The sequence below is a fragment of the Gobio gobio genome (genome assembly GCF_949357685.1).
Source record: "Gobio gobio genome assembly, chromosome: 8".
NCBI lineage: Eukaryota > Metazoa > Chordata > Actinopteri > Cypriniformes > Gobionidae > Gobio > Gobio gobio.
Window position 1 is genome coordinate 22,930,656 of NC_137114.1, and position 23,716 is coordinate 22,954,371.

A 23,716-nucleotide genomic window follows, 5' to 3' on the forward strand; every position below is an offset into this window, starting at 1 on the left:
AATATTTACTCCAGTGCCTCACGACTTCTCGCTTGCTGTAATGTACTGTACACAAATATTGTCATTTTCTCAATTTGACTGAAGGCTGTTCAGCCTTGACAATAAAACAGATGAAATTCTACAACCGTCTCTCTTATTTCAACTGATTCATGCAAGCTGCTTAAATAATTGCAGTTACAGCATAAAGTCCGCTGTGATGCTGATTAGTGAACATGTAGGCTACATATGAAGGTTCAATATTTTAATAGTTGATACCTGGTTGGTGTTGATCCCTTTGGTTACCCATGGTAAGTTTTGTAAGTGTAGACATTTATTGTAAAAGTACATTTTTACTTACGGAATAGAAGGGGAAATGTAGTCCGTAAACACGTCTGAGGGTAACAAGTTGACAAAGACAAATACGTAGTCATAAAGCTTACACACTGAACATTACATAAATATCAAGTAAAGCATCACGTTTCTTAAAACATTTATTTCACCAACATGTGCAAATACAATATAATCAGTGCATTTCTTACAAAAATGTATTTTAATAGGAGTGTTTATAAAAGTATAACATTTTAAAGGTGTTGTTAGACATTACACACAAGTGTATGAAACTGCATTTCATCAGTTATAAATGATTTATGTTTATATAGATATAAAAGTGTATATTTGATTGTACTATACACTGTCATTCAAAAGTTTGTGGTAGGAAATATATTTATATATTTTTTAAATAACTGTTTGAAAGAAGTATTTTCTTTTCTGCTCACCACCAAGGCTGCCTTTATCTGATAAAAATAAAGTCAAAATTATTTTAATAGATTTTAAAATGTAATTTATTCCTGTGATGTCAAAGCTGAATTTGCAGCATCATTACTAGAAATCATTCTAATATGCTGGTTTGCTGCTCAAGAAACATTTCTTATTATTATCAATGTTGAAAACAGTTGTGCTGCTTAATATGGAAACTTTTTTTTCTTTTTAGAATTCTTAGATAAACAATAAACCATTCAAAAGAACAGAATTTATTTGAAATAGAAACTTTTTGTAACATTATAAATATCTTTACTGTCACTTTTTGATTGATTTAATGCATCCTTGCTGAACAAAAGTATGAATTTGTTTAGAAAGAATAAATCTCAAAAATCATACTGACCCCAAACTTTTGAACAGTAGTGTAATATAAAATGCAGTCTTGATAGGCTAAAGACCCTAACCAGTTCTGAAGGACAATATGCTTTATGCATTAAAAACAAGAGCAAACAACATCAAAAAATGAAAATGATGAAAGATCCAAGCACAGGGCCAAATATGAGGTGAGTACAATGTTAGTTGGCATAATGAAAATGGTTCTGACTGGTTGATTCAAGCGTCCGGTGCAAGTACCATACCATCTGTACTAATAATGAATTCACAGACTGTGAACTTTCTTAAAAAAGCACAGTCATATGAAATATAAAAAGTCCATAACTCAGGAGTGAATGTGACCAAATGAAAGAATTAGCACTATTGGAAGAAATTCTTTCTCACATTAACAAACATTATTGGAAAGACAAAATAAGATGACAGAAATGAGTCGTCCATCTCCACTGCTGTTTTCCTACACCCTCACCACCAGCGGTCCACATCCATGTGCCTGTGTAGCCAGTGGACGTAGTTTGCCACCCGGGTGTACACCCCATACACCCTCTGACTGCCACACTCCTCTGGCCCGCCCCAGGACACCAGTCCTTGTGCCACCCATCTACCACTGCGGGCGTCCTGGGTGACAAAGGCTCCCCCACTGTCCCCCAAACAGGTGTCCTGACCACCCTCGTAAAAGCCAGCGCAGAACATATTGCTGGTGATATTGTAGTTGACGGAGCGTGATGCATAGCTAGCTTTGCATTCGTCCTGCGGCACAACTGGAAGCTTCACATACTGGAGCAGCTCTGAAACAGAGGCGGAATCAGAGCTCAAGCCATTGGTGGAGGCAGAAGCGTTGGCCGTGTTGATGCCCCAACCAGCCACTATCCCCAATGTGTTGGGCAGGGGCATCAGGGCATGACCTTCTACACCAGGCTTAGGTAGACAGATGGGTTGTAGTAATGCAGACAGCACCACCTCCTGGCTGAGTTTAACCAGAGCAATGTCATTGTCATAGTTTTGAGGATCAAACTGAGGATGGAGGATGACTCTCTCTACAGACCGATTGGTTGCCAAGTGCTTATCCCGTACATCCGTGAGGCCCAAGTGCACTCGGATGTGTTCAGAAGCGACAGGGACGACGGAAAGATCACGGCGATGAGATCTGAGTACGTGAGCGGCTGTAACAACCCAGGTTGGGGAGAGGAGAGCGCCGCTGCCAAACCAGCGGTCTTCAGGGACGCGGGACACATCCTCTACTGAGAGCAAAACCTGCCAGGGAAACAGACCTGGAGATGCTGTTCTTCCACCAACGATTCGCTTCTGCTGGGCTGGGAAGAGCTGGGACTGCTCACCGCATGCTTAAAGGAAAACGTGTAAGTTAACATAGATATGCATACAGAAACACAAGACATAGATGCACTTCTCAGACACAAAAAAAGCAACCAAAAAAGGGCTCTATACTAATGACAAGGATACCATTGGCTCCTATAATCAAACATTTAGTACACTTATTTAGTACGCTTTTTTAGTTGACAAATTATAGATGCTTAGTAAAATTAGTTGTTCTGCTGTGCTTTGATGAATGGATATTAATTATTAAACATTATACAATTTAAGTTGTATTAACCTGCGTGTTTTCTAGTTGCCTTTTTGATAATGCTTGCCTATAGGCTGAACACATAATGCTTGTGTACATGCCGTCGCTGTTTTCAGGGATTCGCCTTTTTACAGGTTGCGCAGGGATGATGATGGTATAGTTTCAAAACTAAAACTCGGGCCACCAAATGCTGTTGCCATGCGGATGGGGTCTGGAACACATTGGGGGATTTCTGTTTTAATTGAAGATGGTATTGTTTAAATTACACCAAATTAAATAACTAATCAGTTTTTACAACAGATATTAATCAAAAACTTTTAATCAAAAACAAAATTAATTTCCTATTATCACTGTAAAGCTGCTTTGAAGCAATCTGTGTTGTAAAGCGCTATATAAATGAAGGTGCCTTGACTTGATAAATAATTTTAAAAAACATAATGTTAAAAAAATAATAATACAATTATTTAATATTTTGAGGTGGATAACTTTTTTTATGTTTTAGAAAGGAGTCTCTTATGCTCACCAAGGCTACATTTGATTAAAAATACGTAAAAAAAAAAAAAAATGTAATATTGTGGAACATTATTACAATTTAAAACACTTTTCTGTTTTATTATAGTTTTATTTATTCCTGCAATAACAAAGTTTTTTCAGCAGTAAGTCACACGATCAACCAGAAATCATTATAATATCAATGTTAAAAATAGTTGTGCTAAACGCATTAATTTCTTTAAAAAAATTACGGACTCAAAACTTTTTAGAAGCTATATGTATATATATATATATATATATATATATATATATATATATATATATATATATATATATATATATATATATATATATATATATATATATATATATATATATATATATATATATATATATATATATATATATATATACAGTGAGGAAAATAAGTATTTGAACACCCTGCTATTTTGCAAGTTCTTAGAAATCATGGAGGGTTCTGAAATTGTCATCGTAGGTGCATGTCCACTGTGAGAGACATAATCTAAAAAAAAAAAATCCAGAAATCACAATGTATGATTTTTTAACTATTTATTTGTATGATACAGCTGCAAATAAGTATTTGAACACCTGTCTATTAGCTAGAATTCTGACCGGTCTTGTTAGTCTGCCTTTAAAATGTCCACTTGCACTCCATTTATTATCCTAAATTAGATGCACCTGTTTGAGGTTGTTAGCTCCATAAAGACACCTCTCCACCCCATACAATCAGTAGGATCCAACTACTAACATGGCCAAGACCAAAGAGCTGTCCAAAGACACTAGAGACAAAATTGTACACCTCCACAAGGCTGGAAAGGGCTACGGGGAAATTGCCAAGCAGCTTGGTGAAAAAAGGTCCACTGTTGGAGCAATCATTAGAAAATGGAAAAAGCTAAACATGACTGTCAATCTCCCTCGGACTGGGGCTCCATGCAAGATCTCACCTCGTGGGGTCTCAATGATCCTAAGAAAGGTGAGAAATCAGCCCAGAACTACACGGAGGAGCTGGTCAATGACCTGAAAAGAGCTGGGACCACCGTTTCCAAGGTTACTGTTGGTAATACACTAAGACGTCATGGTTTGAAATCATGCATGGCACAGAAGGTTCCCCTGCTTAAACCAGCACATGTCCAGGCCCGTCTTAAGTTTGCCAATGACCATTTGGATGATCCAGAGGAGTCATGGGAGAAAGTCATGTGGTCAGATGAGACCAAAATAGAACTTTTCTGTCATAATTCCACTAAACGTGTTTGGAGGAAAAAGAATGATGAGTACCATCCCAAGAACACCATCCCTACTGTGAAGCATGGGGGGGGGTAGCATCATGCTTTGGGGGTGTTTTTCTGCACATGGGACAGGGCGACTGCACTGTATTAAGGAGAGGATGACTGGGGCCATGTATTGCGAGATTTTGGGGAACAACCTCCTTCCCTCAGTTAGAGCATTGAAGATGGGTCGAGGCTGGGTCTTCCACATGACAATGACCCGAAGCACACAGCCAGGATAACCAAGGAGTGGCTCTGTAAGAAGCATATCAAGGTTCTGGCGTGGCCTAGCCAGTCTCCAGACCTAAACTCAATAGAGAATCTTTGGAGGGAGCTCAAATTCCGTGTTTCTCAGCGACAGGCCAGAAACCTGACTGATCTAGAGAAGATCTGTGTGGAGGAATGGGCCAAAATCTCTCCTGCAGTGTGTGCAAACCTGGTGAAAAACTACAGGAAACGTTTGACGTCTGTAATTGCAAACAAAGGCTACTGTACCAAATATTGATTTTCTCAGGTGTTCAAATACTTATTTGCAGCTGTATCATACAAATAAATAGTTAAAAAATCATACATTGTGATTTCTGGATTTTTTTTTTTAAGATTATGTCTCTCACAGTAGACATGCACCTACGATGACAATTTCAGACCCCTCCATGATTTCTAAGTGGGAGAACTTGCAAAATAAATGCATAAATGTAAATGTAAATAGCAGGGTGTTCAAATACTTATTTTCCTCACTGTATATATATATATTATTATTATTATTATTTAGTTTATGTAAAATAATGTTGTGAATATGTAGTTGTCATATGAACAATCATTAACTAAAAATAATGATGTCTCATGATACATCACAATATTGGTTCCCAGTTCATTTTGAACTGGTCAGAAAAATGACTCGAGGTTCGTTGTGCAATGGCTTTGATTGATTCCCTGAGTGAGTGAGTCTGATTCAAACCACAATCTCCCATGCGTGCTTGAGACTGTTTCATGAATATTCATGAATGACTTAAAAAGAATCAGTTCAAAAAAGTAATTTGTTTGGGAGGCATTTTTTTAAACTTACTTAACACCAATGAGTAGATTCTAAATTATCGTGGCTAATCATATTTTTTTGGTTGCAATTACGACATTTTCACCGCAGTCTGGTGCCTTGCAAAACTCTTTAATGATTCCAAAGCATTCCCTTTGAAGTTTGAGTCTTACCAAGAGGGGTGCTTGCTAGTGGCGTAGGAAGTTGAGATTCAGGATTGGTATTCAAGGTTCCATCAAAATCTCCTACCATAAATACACAAACAACAGAAACAACTTATAGGCCTACTCTAGTCATGAAGGTTAGTACTGAGTTACCATGCTGATATGTAAAGAAGCTCTGTTTATAATAAAATAATGAAACAAAACAGAATAGGCATTTGGGTAAGTGACTCTCTGTAACACACCTTACCTGGTAGACAGGTGGGCAGCGGTGTCCCTTCCTCACTCGCCCATTCCCCACTCTGATGACATGTGTAAGTGTCTGTAAGGCCAGTCAGAGTCAAACCCACAGTGATATTAAATGACTTGACATGAATGCATCAATGACTGGCAGTGAAATACTCACTGTTGACCTTGACAGAGTCTCTACAGCTGTACTGGATTCTGGATCCAAACACAGTGCTGTTTCCAAAGCTCTCAAAAACAACCTCACCCAGAACTACATCTACTGGACCACAGTCAACCACTAAAGGGGAGATAATAGGAGAGAAAACAAGTTAGAGTAATAATAAACATATTTGGATTCCTTGGATGAAGATTTTGGGTTGATGCAGATTTCGATTTGATTCAAATTATTTTCTTTTTTATTATTAAAATTGAATAGACATTCTTAAAAAGTACACTGAATAATTCTATATTATATAATTCATACTATTACATTTTATTCAAACGTAAAGGTTAGACAGGATACAAGTATTGCATTATTTGTTTGATGGATTAGATGGGAGGAATTACTTGAGCAGGACGAGTTGAAAACTGTATGACTCACAGAATGTTAAGAATGAATCTTAAATTATAGATTAATGACATAAATTCTCAAATATGATTGGTGGATTTTGTAGAAGAACATGCCATGCTTATTGCGAGAGAACTCTTGATGGATGGGATTTAAAGGGTTAGTTTACCCTAAAATGAAAAGATTGTCACCCTTGTGTCGTTCCAAACCTGTAAGATGGCTCTGGCCTGTTTTTCCAAAAAGCATTGTAACAATTAGCCACCAACGGTTTCTACGATCAACTTAGGCATAGGCTACAATGCTTTTGGGAAATGCAGCCCTGGTCTATTGGTGTCGTGCTCAGGTAGCATAATGTGGGCAGCCACACCATTGTTTTCAAAAGTTTCAGTTTTCGTCTGTTTACACTGAAACGCAACCCAAGAGTTCTCAAACTAAAACGGGGTCTGCAGCATTTTCAAAAGTCATTAAAAATGCCAGAGTTGTGTACTCCATTGACAGTCCGTGCAAATACCACTATCACTTCATAAAGTTCATAAAGAAATTGTAAAACTAATCCAGATGAATGGTGCAGTTTTTATGAAGAGACACGATCGCTATATATCATGAACAGACTGAATTTAGGCTTTTATTCACAAACTAACATTGACTAGCGAACATAAACATAAGATCAACCTAACTTGCTTGAAGAGAAGAAACCTCATTGGTTCTTGCTGAAGCTCAAACGTGATGCGTGACATGAGAATGAACCTAATTGGTTCTTGCTGAAGCTCAAACGTGCTGTGTAACACGAGAATGAACCTCATTGTTTCTTGCTGAAGCTCAAACGTGATGCGTGACATGAGAATGAACCTCATTGGTTCTTGCTGAAGGTCAAACGTGCTGCTTAACACAAGAATGAACCTCATTGATTCTTACTCAAGGTCAAACGTGTTGAGTAACACAAGAATTAACCTCATTGGTTCTTGCTGAAGCTCAAACGTTCTGCATGACATGAGAATGAATCTCATTGGTTCTTGCTGAAGGTCAAACGTGTTGAGTAACACAAGAATGAACCTCATTGTTTCTTGCTGAAGCTCAAACGTTCTGCGTGACATGAGAATGAACCTCATTGGTTCTTGCTGAAGGTCAAACGTGCTGCTCAACACAAGAATGAACCTCATTGGTTCTTACTCAAGGTCAAACGTGTTGAGTAACACAAGAATGAACCTCATTGGTTCTTGCTGAAGCTCAAACGTTCTGCGTGACATGAGAATGAATCTCATTGGTTCTTGCTGAAGGTCAAACGTGCTGCTCAACACAAGAATGAACCTCATTGGTTCTTACTCAAGGTCAAACGTGTTGAGTAACACAAGAATGAACCTCATTGTTTCTTGCTGAAGCTCAAACGTTCTGCGTGACATGAGAATGAATCTCATTGGTTCTTGCTGAAGGTCAAACGTGCTGCTCAACACAAGAATGAACCTCATTGGTTCTTACTCAAGGTCAAACGTGTTGAGTAACACAAGAATGAACCTCATTGGTTCTTTCTGAAGCTCAAACGTTCTGCGTGACATGAGAATGAATCTCATTGGTTCTTGCTGAAGGTCAAACGTGCTGCTCAACACAAGAATGAACCTCATTGGTTCTTACTCAAGGTCAAACGTGTTGAGTAACACAAGAATGAACCTCATTGGTTCTTGCTGAAGCTCAAACGCGAAGCGTAACACGAGAATGAACCTCATTGGTTCTTGCTGAAGCACAAACGAGCTGCATAACACGAGAATGAACCTCATTGGTTCTTGCTGAAGCTCAAAGGTGCTGCATAACACGAGAATGAGTATGCAAGTATGCTTGAGCTTCCGATTACCACAACTAACGTGTGAGTTGATGAATGTGTATATGTAAATAAAAGCCTAAATTAAAAAGTGGTAGTAGCGTAGCTGTCAATGGAGGGACAGAAATCTCTCAGATTTCATTAAAATATCTTTATTTGTGTTATGATGATAAACTTAAGTCTTATGGGTTTCGATATGAGGGTGAGTAAATGATGACAGAATTTTCATTTTTGGGTGAACAATCCCTCTAATTTTAGTGGGAGAAAAAAATGAAACTGAAGATCACACTCATACCAAACATTAGTCTTCACTCTTCCACATGGGTTGTCTGTTCCCAACAGGTGAGGCAGTTTTGCAGTCAGTCCTGTCTGAAAGTCTAAGTGCATTTATGTGTTTGTAGTTCTGTCTCAAAATGAACCTAATAGTAAAACTATTAAACTATCGGTAACACTATTTTACAGTGTCCTTGTTATATATGATACATGTACTTACCATAGTAATAACAGTAAATTGTGCATAATTACATGCAACTAACCCTCGACCAAACCCTAATCCTACCCTAACCCTATAGTAAGTACATGTAGTTAATTAATATTACAAGTACTTAAATATATAATTACACTGTAAAATAAAGTGTAACCAAACTATCTGAACTGTTAAATAAGGGATATATACGGTGGCCGAGAGAGCTCAATGCACTGCAACTGAAGAAAACACCAGCAAATTAAGAAAACCTCATCAGTTTTACAACACATGTGCTGCAAAAGTTCACAACACAACCAAACACAGAAATTGTTTCTGTATTTCTTTATTTGCTGGTGCTTTTTTTCTATTTCCATGTGTTTTCTTCAGTTGGGGTGCATTGAGCTCTCTCGGCCACCGTAGATATATGTGTAAAAAACTCAAGATCATGCTCACATCCATACTGTACAAGTACATGCTGTACAAGTACCCTGGTTTATTTTTTACCCTCAACTCAGAGGCACTAGTTATGAAACAACATTAATGACCAGTAGATGGAGACATTATGATACTTAAACTCAGTGTGGCCTTCACAACCACACCACTTTCACTGCCTGGACAACAAAACAGGACTTGAGCGTGGAGGTTGTAAATGTAATAATGATAATGTTTAGCCCAGACAGTTTGTATTAACTGGCAACAAAATATAGTATAAAACCTTTCAACAAAACAAACTGACAGATCATTATTAATCAATTATTATTATTAGCAAATGCTGTGAATTTGTCAGAATTTGCTCATAACCTAAAAAAAACTTAAATACACATTCATAGTCAACACATTTAATTTATTTAACTCAAATCTTGTTTTATATGCATTTATTTCTTACTCCTATTATTGTAGTTTTAGGTTTGGTTTTGGTTTTCACAGACACAAATTAAAGAGATAAAAAATGCATCTGTCAGTCAAATAACTGCTCTACGCGGCTCTGGGGTGTTAATAAAGGCCTTCTGAAGCAAATCGAAGCGTTTGTGTAAGAAAAATATCCATATTTAAAAATGTATTTCATTTTTTTCTATGGCTCTGCATCAGCGAATAAGGTCAAAATACATGCAAAATACCGGCGCGATCATAGATATATACATAGATTCCTCATTAGTGCCTGCGCGGATCGGTCGAATGAGGCATCTAAATATATATATATCTTTGATCTCGTCAGTATTTTTACCTTATTTGCCTGAAGTTATGGCGCTGGGAATACTAGATGACATTCGTCTGATAAGAGTTAAAAATATAACAAATACTCTTCGGTTTCTCGCAGAAACCGATCGTTTCGTGTCTTAAGACATCAATGTGTCGCCACAAGCCGCATGGTTTAATAAGGATTCGTATGTCTATGAGTTTTTACTCTCATTGCTCTCATACTCTAAAATATCCCCATTGACATGCATTTTACGACTTAAAAGTTAAAAATCTTAATTTGTGATCTACTGAAGAAACAAAGACACCTTGGATGCCCTGGGGGTAAGATAAACATAAAAATTCGTTTTTGGGTGAACTATCCCTTTAAGGCTATAGGCCTGAACTAATAATTTAGTCCAGGATTAGGCTTAAACTGGGAACATTGGGGGGGGGGGGGGGGGGTTAACATTGGTAACATTTCTTAATATTATAAATTTTGAAGCAACATAAAAATGATCAATGTTGAAACAACTTGGAAATTATTCAAAAGAACAGCATTTATTTGAAATAGAAATACTTTGCAGCATTAGAATTGCTTTACTGTCACATTTAGTCAATTTAATGCATCATTGCTGGACAAAAACAATTCTGATGGACTCAAACCTTGATATATATGGTGTATATATCAAGCTCTACATCCACAGTGTACTCTGGGGGTTGTAGTTCATAGTGGACAGTGATTTGCTACCAGCAAGTTTCAACTCAGTATCTGATTGGTTAAAATGCTTGGTAGGGAACGACGCCTCCTTTGAGATTCCTTCTCTGGTAGCAGCAAGTAGAAGTGGAATAAGAAAAGAGAGAAAGGGAAAGTGAGAAAAAAAGACAGGAGGAAAACAGAATTAAACAGTCTCTGTTAAAAGACTTACTTTTACACAGCGGGAAGTCACTGCTCCATTTCCCATCCCTCTGACACTCAATCTGATAATGCTCAAATTCTTTATCACCCTGTAAGAGAGAATGTGAGTGTGATGTAAAACAGTACTGATTTGTCTCAATCCGCTTGCAACAGTCACTGCCTTTATCAGCACAAGTGAAATGTGTCCTTTGCCTGACCTGTCTCAGTGAGTATCCAGGGTCACAGGTCAGCGTAATGTGATCTTTGAAGATGTAATTAGACTGCAGAGGCTCCAGGTGTCCATTAAGGGGCGCCACTGGAGGAGAGCATTCAGAACCTGAAGATAAAAATATTTTTCAACTCTGCCACAACATCCACACAAAAAAATATGAATATTATGGATGAAATTAATTTTAGCAACAATATGCATCGGTCAGTCTCTGACCTGTGGAGGTGTAAGTGAGTTTCCAGCCGAGATTCTCTCCAGAGTTGTCACTGTGAAACAGGATGTTGAGCATGTTACTTCCTGTCTGGATCTTCCCTGGTGACGTCTCCCCACAAAATGGGCCAAACTCCTTGTCTCCTGCATGGATCTGTAGATAAAGCATCACTGAGATCATGTATTTTAACTTTTAAACCAAATATATCTATATTTCTATTCATTATTATAATAAGTGATACACTGAAATAATTTTTTACCAAAACATTGAAACCAAAAGTACTTTTTTTATTGAGCCGAAGACGATAAGGAAAATAAAGTTTATTTAATAATCTATTATTTATTGGCAAATAATTTGGGACACCTGCCTTTACATGCACATGAACTTTAATGACATCCCATTCTTAATCCCTACGGTTTAATATGGAGTTGGTTCACCCTTTTCGGATTAATGTCAGGACTCTGTGCAGGCCAGTCAAGTTCCTCCACACCAAACTCGCTCATCCGTGTCTTTATGGACCTTGCTTTGTTCACTGGTCGGACATTTGGCCATCCCCAAACTGTTCCCACAAAGTTGGGAGCATGAAGTTGTCCAAAATGTCTCGGTATTCTGAAGCATTAAGAGTTCATTTTACTGGAACTAGGGACCAAGCCCAACCCAAACCCCTGAAAAACAACCCAGCACCATAATCCCCCTCCAGCAAACTTTACACTTGGCACAATGCAGTCAGGCAAGTACCGTTCTCCTGGCAACCGCCAAACCCAGACTCGTACATCGGATTGCCAGACAGAGAAGCGTAATTTGTCACTCCAGAGAACACGTCTCCACTGCTCTAGAGTCCAGTGGTGGCGTGCTTTACACATCTGCATCCAACACTTTGCATTGCACTTGGTGATGTAAGGCTTGGATGCAGCTGCTCGGCCATGGAAACCCATTCCATGAAGCTCTCCATGCACTGTTCTTCAGCTAATCTGAAGGCCACATGAAGTTTGGAGGTCTGTAGCTATTGACTCTGCAGAAAGTTGGCGGCTTCAGCACCTCAGCATGCGCTGACCCCGCTCTGTGATTTTACGTGGCCTACCACTTTGTGGCTGAGTTGCTGTTGTTCCCAATTGCTCCTAGGTGCCTGATTTTATTCACCTGTAGGGTGTGGCAATGGAAGTGATTGAAACACCTGAATTCAATGATTTGGAGGGGTGTCCCAATACTTTTGGCAATATATATATATATATATATATATATACAACCCCAAATCAGAAAAAGTTGGGACAGTATGGAAAACGCAAATAAAGAAAAAAAAAAGAAGTGATTTCTAAATTTACTTTGACTTGTATTTCATTGCAGACAATATGAACACAAAATATTTCATGTTTTGTCTGGTCAACTTCATGTCATTTGTAAATATGCATCATTTCCTGTCATTCAGACCTGCAACACATTTCAAAAAAAGTTGGGACAGTAAAGCATTTACAACTTGGCAATGTTGCCATTCCTTTTCACAACACTTAAAAGACTTTTAGGGACTGAAGACACCAAGTGATGAAGTGTTTCAGGTGTAATTTTGTCCCATTCTTCCTGCAAACAAGTCTTAAGGTGGACAACAGTACGGAGTCTTCGTTGTCGCATTTTGCGCTTCAAAATGCGCCACACATTCTCTATTGGAGACCGGTCGTGACTGCAGGCAGGCCAGTCAAGTACCCGTACCCTCTTCCTCCGCAGCCAGGACTTTGTAATGTGTGCAGAATGTGGTTTTGCATTGTCTTGTTGAAATATGCATGGACGTCCCTGGAAAAGATGTCTTCTTGAAGACAGCATATTATGCTCCAAAATCTCTATGTACTTTTCAGCATTAATGGTGCCTTCACAGAAGTGCAAGTTACCTTTGCCAAGGGCACTAACACAACCCCATACCATGACAGACCCTGTCTTTTGGACTTGTTGCTGGTAACAGTCTGGATGATCCTTTTCTTCTTTGCTCCGGAGCACACGGCGTACATTCCTCCCAAAAAATACCTGAAATACTGATTCATCTGACCACAGTACACGTTTCCACTGTGTGATGGTCCATCCCAGATGCCTCCGAGCCCAGAGAAGTCGACGGCGCTTCTGGACACTGTTAACATAGGGCTTCCTTTTGGCACAGTACAGTTTTAACTGGCATTTGTGGATGTAACTACGTATTGTGGTACTTGACAAAGGTTTGCCAAAGTAGTCCTGAGCCACTGTGGTGATATCGCTTATAGATGAATGACGATTCTTGATGCAGTGCCGCCTGAGGGATCGGAGATCACGGTTGTTCAGCTTAGGCTTGCGCCCTTGTCCTTTACGCACTGAAATTCCTCCAGATTCCTTGAATCTTTTAATTATGTTATGCACTGTTGAATGTGAAATATCCAAATCTCTTCCTATCTTTCTTTGAGGAACATTGTTTTTAAACATTTCAATAATTTTCTCACGTATTTGTTGGCAAACTGGCGATCCTCGGCCCTTCTTTGCTCCTAAAGGATTAGACCTTTCTTGGATGCTGCTTTTGTACCAAATCATAATTACAATCACCTGTTGACATCATCTGTTTCAAATCACATCATTATTTAACCATTTTACCTCATTACTAGCCCTAAATTGCTCCTGTCCCAACTTTTTTTGAAATGTGTTGCAGGTCTGAATGACAGGAAAGGATGCATATTTACAAATGACATGAAGTTGACCAGACAAAACATGAAATATTTTGTGTTCATATTGTCTGCAATGAAATACAAGTCAAAGTAAATTTAGAAATCACTTCTTTTTTTTTTTTTTTGCGTTTTCCATACTGTCCCAACTTTTTCTGATTTGGGGTTGTATATATATATATATATATATATATATATATATATATATATATATATATATATATATATATATATATATATATATATATATATATAATTTGTAGCTGAAATTTAACATTTACATGGTGGCTATTATAAAAACGTGTTTTCATGACTGATTTATTCAAACTTAATAATAAATAATGAAGACAGTAGGTTAAGTAATAATAAAATGAATTATATTAACTTAAATATATAATAACTTAATTACAATCTATCTGTATTGTCAAATATAACATTCTGCGGTCAAATATTTTTGTATAATGATGGCTAAACTAGTTTTGTAAATTAAAGGGGTCATTTATTATTATTTTAAAGGGTTAGTTCACCTAAAAATGAAAATTCTGTCATTAATTACTCACCCTTATGTCGTTCCAAATCTGTAAGACTTTCGTTCATCTTCGAAACACAAATGAAGATCTTATTAATAAAATCTGAGATTTATGTCCCTCCATTGACAGCATACGCGTTTAAGGTCCAGAAAGGTAGTAAAGACATCACTAAATAATCCATCTGACTCCAGCGAACACAAAGCACTTGCGACGCTTCATAAAATTGGGGTTAAACAACTGGAGTCACATGGATGTGATCGGCTGTTATGATTGGCTAATGTTACTGCATAGGAAACAGTATCAACGCCCACTCGCTATTGCACACAAGTAAGAAAAGTTTCTTTGCAAACTCTCCATTACACTGTGCCTCGTTTACAAAACAGTCAAATGCTCCAAACAAACATAAAACCCTCCGACGTAATCCATGGCACCATTATAATAAACCATCCACTTGTTACTGACGCTGGGATCCTACTAAAATCTCTACAGAAATGAGCAAATGAGCTGTTTAAACTGGACGTGTCAAAGCAAACATTCTTTTACTCTTCAATTTGTCCTGTTGTCGGCAGACTCAAGCATGTGGAGCATGTCAGAAACGGTATCCAGTGTAGACAGCATCATTGATTATAATGGGTTCTATTTGCTTTTGATGTGACGCTCACATCCAGTCATTTTTTTTCAAATTTGCCCATGTGATTTCCCAGATCCAGCAATATCAAAACGAGCCATTTTTGGAGCTTGATTAAATAAATGCTTCGTTTATAACAAGGAGAACATGTTAAGCTATGAAACCTGCAGGTATAATGGTGCAAAGACATATTTCAAAAGATCAAGGCAAATTAACCTTTAAAACATATTCTCACTTTAATAAAGTCGTAGGGACAGGTGACTTCAGGGTGGTCTTCGATGTCAAAGGTGTCATCAAACTCCAGAGTGATTTGAAAACCCTCCTCCAGCTCAATGCGATACATGCAGTCAGAGCTTTTGGGGTACGGTTTAGGGAAGTCAGCACTGGTGATCTCTCCGGAGCGCTCCGTATACACGCTTTCATTACACTCCACTGCAACGATTACAAACACACACATTTATATTTCAATATCATTCAGCGTTCAAAATACAGCAGCTAAAAGAGGAATGCACACACATGAACAGTGTAATCAAAAACGACTAAATATTATTTTGACTCTGAACAGTCTTTTTTACTCTGGGGAGCCTTTACAGGAGGTTTATTTGAGACTGCATTGTGTAGGTCAACTAATTACAAATGTATACATACTCTAAATCTTCAGCTAAAAAATCCCTCAGAAATATATATTTCTTTTTTTCACATGGAAGCTGCAATGCAGGCAACCTTTCTAATTGGGTTTCAGTTCACAAGTTCACAAGTTAATCCACATCTCACTGACCACCACAATGTAAATATTTAGTTGTTGGTGCTTAGCTACAATCAGCTGAGGAGGGGGCAAAGGTTAGACATAAAACAGACTCACTCCAACACACACATTAACTACCACCACAACACATTACAGCAACATAAATCATGATAAAATTGCAAAACTGTATCCAAGCCAACATTATATAAATGTGTATACATTTGTAATTAGTTGACCTACACAATGCAGTCTCAAATAAACCTCTTGTAAGGGCTCTCCTAAAGCACTGCTTTATAATTAGGAATTCCAGCAACTAATCCTGGATAATCCAACAGTACAAGATTTATTACAAAAATCTATGCAATTTAGAGCAAATGTTTGACAAGAGCCCACCTACACAGCTCTTCTTGTAATCTTGCATAAATAAAACGTATGTGTTTTAACTGATGCTAACGCTAAGTATATTCTTTGAAAAAAAAAGGTTCAGTTGGGTTCTTTAAAGTTGAACGCTTTATGCCAAAAAGCTGAAATGTCTTAAATTATTGCATATTTTCATGTTAAACAGGTTATTTTTCGGGTGATAAAATATGATTACAAGATGTATAATTCATAAAAATGTACACAAAGTTAATTAATCCAAACCAAATCCATAATGATCCCATAATGGGAACCCCTTTAAGGTTCTATATAGAACCTTTTCTTCTAAGAGTGCATGCACCTAGTTGCGCACAAACACACACATACAAAAGGAATAATCTTTTTAGTTGTGATGTGAACTTGACTGATCAACATTTTCAGGGGTATTAGGAGACTTAAAGGATTTTCCTCATCAAGCCACATAAATATTGTTTAAACTCTGCCAAAAGAGAAATGGGTCAAACTTCCGTTCTTGTGAAGAGATGTAAAAATGGCAAAGTCATTTGGCATTGGCCCTTTATGTCATGGAGCAACAGGTTGTATAGAGACAGAGCATATTTAGGCCACGCCTACACCGGGGGGGGGAAACAATCCAACGCTCTCCATTGACTTTGCATTGCGTGAGGCTGCCTCCTTGTCATTTCGGACTTAAAACAAAAAACAGAACAATCTCTAAAAGCTGCTGTGACAAGGTGTACAGCAAACAAGCTAAAAAACACAGAAATAAGTTTTCATAAGCTGTTGACCCAAAAAAACGAGCGTTTAAGGAGACAAAAGTGGATAAAGGCAATAGAGCCCTGCATTTCTGCCCGAGCCCGACGGGCCCCGACTTTTTTACGCCCCTAGGGCCGGGCTTCGGGCCTTTTTAGGCTTCTCCTTCATTTTATATTTTAGATATTCAATAATTAAAAGAAACAATGAGATGTGCTGCGCTGGTGGAAACAACATGAGACCGCATGCGAGTCCGCAACTGTCAAGACTGACTCGCACAGTGTTTAGAGGACGGCGCTATGCAACACACATCGCCCCAAATGAGTAAAGCAAGCCAACACCAAACTGCCACAAGTGAAACTGAAAATAGGCTAAGTCTGAGATGCTCAAAAGCACAACCATCTTCATTAAAACTAATGAGACTAAAGGCTCTTACCAGTGTTTAGGTCGCTCGTTCTCATAATGCGGTCTTTGATTTTGGAATGAGCTGATGAATAATAATGCTAATATCTGTTGCTTCCGTTGACATGAACTCTAAATGTGCATATAGTGTGGGAATTGAAGATCGGATTTATATTTATTTCGCAGAGAGGTGTAGGCTAAGGTAATACAACCAGCGTTTATTTTTTATTTTTATTTGTTTAGATTGTGTAGCCCGTTTCGTTTGCGCGCGCCGTTGCGATCTGCCTGCCTCATCTTGTCAAAAATGCCTTTTTACTGTGATGGTGGTGATAGTAGGCTAAAGGTTTAAACGATGCTTTAAGTGTTTTATATGGATTTTATAAGCAAGACAAGTCAAGTATTGATTTCAAAGGCTAAAGCGTTGGGTTAACTCACTGTCGGCCGCTGGCCGCTTGCACATCATTTTAAAAAGCAAAACCTTTAATTTAACAAACAAAAAAAATGCTTAAAACATTTTTCTAAATTAACTTAATAAAGAAACGAAACGAAATATAGCCTAACTACTTTGACAAGTGTTGATTTGAGAGGCTAAAGCGTTGGGTTAACTCACTGTCGGCCGCTGGCCGTTGGTTGCTTGGTCGTCACGTTAAAGAACAAAAACTTTAATTTAACAAACAAAAAAATGCTTCAGACATTTTTCTAAATTAACTTAATAAAGAAACAAAACGAAATATAACTACTTTGACATTAAAAACAAACTGAACTATTTTAATGGCTGCAACTAATGTGTAATAGGGAGGATAAAAAAAAAAAAAACACGGGCTCCAGGCGGACTGATAATTTTGATGAGCTGTCGGACATGGGCCGGGCTAGGGCCTAGTTTTGTGGCCCGTGCAGGGCTCTAAAAGGCAATAAAACGTAAAGCTTCAACAGGAAGAATTGGTAAATTTTGGGATCCTGACACTTAGTATGCCTGTGTGTGTAGTAAACATTTTGTCACTGTTAAGTCAAATATCCAAATGTCAGTTTTATATATTATATTTCCTGTCGCTGATTACGTGCCCCTACAGTGGGTGAAGTTCTCAGTGTAATATAACATGTCTTAATGGCCTGTATCCACTTTTGTGTCCTTATAAGCTTGTTTTTTGGGTCAACGGCTTATAAAACTTCTGGGTTTTTGGTTCTGGGTTTTGTTTAGCTTGTTTGCTGTACACCTTGTCACATATCAGCTTTTAGACATTGTTCTGTTTTTTGTTATAGGTCCGAAATGACAAGGAGGCAGCCTCACGCAATGCAAAGTCAATGGAGAGCGATAGATTAAAAGGCTACCTTTGCAAGTTCTGTTGTCAGAATGAAGCAAGAACCCATAACGACAGGAACAGTAGAAGCCACCAATGTAGTTATGACAGAAATGATCACACACAAGATCTTCGTCATTTCTGTCTCTACATTCATCTACATCTGCAGAAAGAAGAAGAGAGAATGGGATAAAGAGATTGAAACAATGTGCATGTTTTTGCTACTCTAAACACTCACCAACCGCACTAAAGTGAGCCTCAAAGCCAGAGTAGCGTTCCTCATTGGAAAAGTCTGAACGGAATGCCACGCTGAGCACGCTCCCTGGGGACGTGATGACATCAGCAGCAGGGACCTGTTCTGTGTCTGTATTCTCTCTCCCACAAAACACTGCCAGCTCCTCCGTGTATGAATATACCTGTGTGAACAAACACGACAACAACAATCACATTCAGTCTATAGGCACACAACTGTTCACATGTCTGGGGTCAGAAAGATATTTTTAAAGAATGTAATACTTTTATTCAGCAAGGACACATTAAATTGATCAAACGTAACAGTAAAAACATGTTTAAAGTAACAAACGATTTACATTTCAAATAAATGCTGTTCTTTTGCACTTTCTACTCATCAAAGAATCACAGGAATAAGTTACATTTAAAATTATATTAACATAGTTACTATTTTTACTATATTTTGTTCAAATAAATGCAGCCTTTGTGAGCATACGGGACTTCTTTCAAACATATTAAAAATATGCACACACACACACACACACACACACACACACACACACACACACACAATAATACGGTTATTGGTTTTTAGTCTGTGTAACTTTTAAGTTCTGCATAAACTTAAAGGGTTAGTTCACCCAAAAATGAAAATTCTGTCATTAATTTCTCATCCTCATGAAGAGAACAGTTTTTGTGCGCAAAAAAACCTAAATAACGACTTAAATAGTGATGACCGATTTGAAAACACAGCATCATAAAGCTTCGAAGCGTTATGAATCAGCGGGTCGATTCATGATTCGGATCTCGTGTCAAACCGCCAAACTGCTGAAATCACGTGACTTTGGCGATTCAAACCGCTGAATCGACTCACTGATTCATAATGCTTCGAAGCTTCATGATGCTGTGTTTTGAAATCGATCATCACTATATAAGTCGTTATTTAGGTTTTTTTTGCGCACAAAAACTATTCTCGTCGCTTCATAAAGTTATTGTAGAACCACTGTAGTGAGATGGACTTTGTAACGACGTCTTTAGTACCTTTTATGGGTCTTGAGAGTGAACAGTGCATTGTGCCAATGGAGGCCTTTCTGAGCCATCGGATTTCAACTAAATATCTTCATTTGTGTTTCAAAGATGAACGGAGGTCTTACGGGTGTCCAACGACATGAGGGTAAGCAATTAATGACAGAATTTTCATTTTTGGGTGAACTAACCCTTTAAAGGGATAGATCACCCACAAATGAAAATCATTGCATCAATTACTCATGTTGGTATGACTTTCTCATATTTGTTACACGCAAAAAGATATAGGCCTATTACGCAGAACGTTCATGCTGCTTTTTTCACAGCATTTCCCCTTTTATTTTCCAGAAGAAAGTAAGTCAAACAGATTTGTAACAACATAAGAGTGAGTAAATGACACAACCAGATACAAGCAGAGAACTGAAAACATTCCAATTTCTAAATATACCTGCATGGACATATAAAAAGCCACACGAACACTCCCAGCTTCTCATGCTTCAGATGTACCCGCACAAATTACACGAAAGAATGCTGCCAAACCCTCAATTTAAGAAATATCTGCACAAACACAAATGCTGGCATCCACATGAACACAATTACACTCAGCAGACAACCAAACTGTCAATCAAACCAGAGTTGTGCACACAAACACTGCAGACCGAGACCACAGCCAAATCTTCATTGTGTTTCTACAAAAACACAAACAGCCTTAAACATGTCTCTTATCTGGCTCCCAGCTTGAGTGTTTACTTTACCCGTGTCAGTGAACGGAGTGTAACCCGCGATTACAAAAGATGTGTGTGTGTGTGTGTGTGTGTGTGTGTCGGTGTGTCTGTGTATGAGACATGCTTATGCCAATGCAAGAATCCTAATTGCACAGCTATTTCACCAGACTCACCTCAAGCTAAATGGTTGCACAAACAGGTAGGTTAATAACACATTTAAAAAGGACAAAAAGTTCAAGTGCGGTAACATAACTGCATTTCAATTGCAATGTTACACAAAATGCATGGAAAACCCTATACATGTATATGTGTATGTGTGTAGCAGTCATTATGTGTGTATTTTCTGTGCCCTTTTTGTCTGGCACCCAGTTTTTGGTTGGGTTGCCTTGGCTTGCTACCATAGCAGGTTGCTGTGGGACCCACTGGGGGTATTTGAATATGAATATGTCCCCCTGCGGTGTGGGCAGCACATTGGCTCCTGTGAAATAAATGCTGTTAACTCCATCCACCCGGGGTAGCAGGGCATCTGCCACAGACCTGTCCGTCAAACGCTCTTACAGGCCATTCTTACCCATCGAAACAAAAAGATCCTGAGACTGGAAATGAGATGCTTATAATTGAAGCTACAAAAGGCCTGTGAGTGTGTCTAGACAGATCGAGCTGCATGCTCTTTAACGGTCGGAAATTAAGAGCTTTTGACACCAAGAAAAGGGGTAATTTAAACTTTGGAAACACATGGTTGACATAATGCAATTCACTTTAAGTGACAAATAAATACCATAATCATCAAGTATACCCTCTGAATTGACACAGCATTATGCCACTTGCATCTGCAAACCTGATGTTATTGTGTTAATTGGATTACATTTGATTGAAACATTTGTAAATATTAACTTACCTTCAAGTAGTCGTACTCACATAAGTATGATGGCTCTATATCAAAGTGCATAAAATAGAGTCGGATTTGATATCCGTCTGGTACACTTATATTCCACTGTAGTTCTGTCTCTTTTGGATAGGATTCAGGAAAATTTGGAGACTTGATGGTCCCATACATGTCCGTGAGGTGAATTACTTGAGTCCACACAGGCCATACGCACTGGGCCAATATCACTATGACACTGTGTATAGAGGAATATTATATTTAACTGTAACATCAAATTCAGCATTTTAAATAACATCATAAATAGACTTTATTCACAGCAGTGCCATCTTTAATTTTTAACAGGAATGAAAGAGAGGCTGTCTGTGAGGGATAGTCTACAGTGGGTTGCATGTGTTTCTGGATTGTTTTGCTGACAAATATCTTTCCCATAAATTTCATTAGACATAAAACACCCGACAATACGAGCTGTGAAATTTATAGGAGCTCTATATTCAGCTTTTTACAGCGGATGCCATTGAAAACACGGTAAGTCTCTATCCCTTAATAGCTGTCATGGCGCTGCTCTGAATAAGGTCTATAAACAAAGTACGTCAGAATATTTTATTAGGCTATTAGTTTAATTCCTTACATTTAATCTCTGGGTAAGCAAATATAAAACGGAGAAACAAGAACAAATCAAACCGCATTACGTCTGTAGTAACGTTAAATTAGCAGCAACGAAATGCTATATTCGCTCACGAACAGAAGATGCCTTCACTTGACGTGGTAACCATAGCAACAGTACAGCTTTCAGTTAGATTCAGTATCGACAAAATATAAGTAGAGCATACTGTCATTTTTATCACTTCATTATTTATCACATTTTTAAAAAGTTTTGTTTGTAAAAACGATTCAGTTCCACCAGTGTGCGCCGCGAATGTTATACGGACAAAACATTTTGAAGTGCCCTCTGAAAGAATAATTCCCACGCGGGCTAAATAAATCATGGATAAATAATTTATTTAAAACAGGTTACAAGCAGCTATTGTTGAAGATGATCAGAGCCGATCGATATTGTTTTGATAGCCTAACTACGTCTATCTTTTGTTCAGAGCACAGAAATCTAAAGGCTATTATTAAGAAGAAAAGTTGAAGTGAAAGAAAGTTCTCACCGTGCAAGCTCCATGACTTCATTTATTATTTCTCTGTCAGTTGGAAAGGTGCTGCATTCCCGTCTGAACTCTAGTTTTCCTATACACGTCCCATTGCAACTGTTTACAATGAGTGCTCGATCTCCCTCACGGACTGTGTGTGTGTGTGTGTGTGTGTGTGTGTGTGTGGCCGGGGTGGGGGGACTCGGGCGGGGTGGAAGAAGTTTGTATTTTCTCACGCAGCTACTTGCATTAGCAATGCATATGCATTGTCTGCACAAAGAGACATTAGCTAAATTTCAATACAACATGTGCATGGTGTTTTAATAATGCAAGTAACAATTAGCATTGAAAGACATCAGGGCAGGATATATGATATTTATGCATTTCAACAAATATCTTAATATATGATTTTGTGTTGTTGACAAAATAAAGTGAATGTGAATAGAAATTATTTAAGTAAAAAAATATCGGTCTGTCTGCCTTTGACAATGTTGCTCCTTGAAACTTCATCCTTTGTCATGTTTTGCATTTTCCAATAATTAACTAAGAAGACCAAAGCTAGAGTAGCCTACAGACTGTGGTGGTGAGTCCAGTGCTTTGGATTTGCCAGGGGCCTTTAGAACCTCAAACCAAAAACCTGTGACTATGGTAAGTCAAAATTACAATATAACTTTTTTTTATTATTATTATTTTATTTTTTTATTAACTTTTTTACTTTTTTTTATTATTAAAAATGTAAAAATCCTGAATGTTTCCTGTGATGGGTAGGTTTAGGGGTAGGGGTATAGTTTGTACAGTATAAAAAACATCACGCCTACAAATGTCCTCACTTATATAGCAAAACAAACATGTTTTTGTGAAATATCAGGACACAAATGTGTATAATGACATGGGTATGACATAGGTATTACAAAAAGAGGGTGAAATATGAGGACGTTCCCCATGTCCTCACTTTTCAAAATGCTTATAAATCATACAGAATGAGGTTTTTTTCACAGAAAGTAAACTGCACAGTCTCCTGTGATGGGTAGGTTTAAGGGC

General features: G+C 37.9%; 1 protein-coding gene across 2 annotated transcripts; it reads right to left on the reverse strand.

Moving 5' to 3' along the window:
• Window positions 1–453: 453 nt before the first annotated feature.
• Window positions 454–22,854, reverse strand: masp1 (MBL associated serine protease 1). 2 transcript variants are annotated; one of them, XM_079823577.1, is made up of 12 exons: window positions 22,694–22,854; window positions 21,555–21,777; window positions 18,913–19,090; window positions 18,706–18,837; window positions 15,337–15,533; window positions 11,277–11,424; window positions 11,050–11,168; window positions 10,863–10,941; window positions 6,089–6,208; window positions 5,933–6,004; window positions 5,695–5,766; window positions 454–2,471 (listed from the first exon to the last, which is right to left on the reverse strand). In XM_079823577.1, exons 1-12 carry the CDS (start codon window positions 22,705–22,707, stop codon window positions 1,594–1,596), a joined length of 2,232 nt encoding a protein of 743 aa, XP_079679703.1. In that variant the 5' UTR covers window positions 22,708–22,854; the 3' UTR covers window positions 454–1,593. The 2 variants fall into 2 exon arrangements, with proteins under 2 accessions (XP_079679703.1, XP_079679704.1); XM_079823578.1 differs by lacking the exons at window positions 454–2,471; window positions 5,695–5,766; window positions 5,933–6,004; window positions 6,089–6,208 and adding an exon at window positions 10,306–10,758.
• Window positions 22,855–23,716: the final 862 nt, after the last annotated feature.

What these genes read in the sequence shown, in the direction of transcription:
- masp1 (XM_079823577.1), bottom strand. An exon ending in GTGAGTACGACTACTTGAAG is followed by an intron (nt 19,091 to 21,554) that starts GTAAGTTAATAT and finishes TTGTTCACACAG; the next exon opens with GTATATTCATACACGGAGGA. An exon ending in CTGGATACTCACTGAGACAG is followed by an intron (nt 10,942 to 11,049) that starts GTCAGGCAAAGG and finishes TCTCTCTTACAG; the next exon opens with GGTGATAAAGAATTTGAGCA.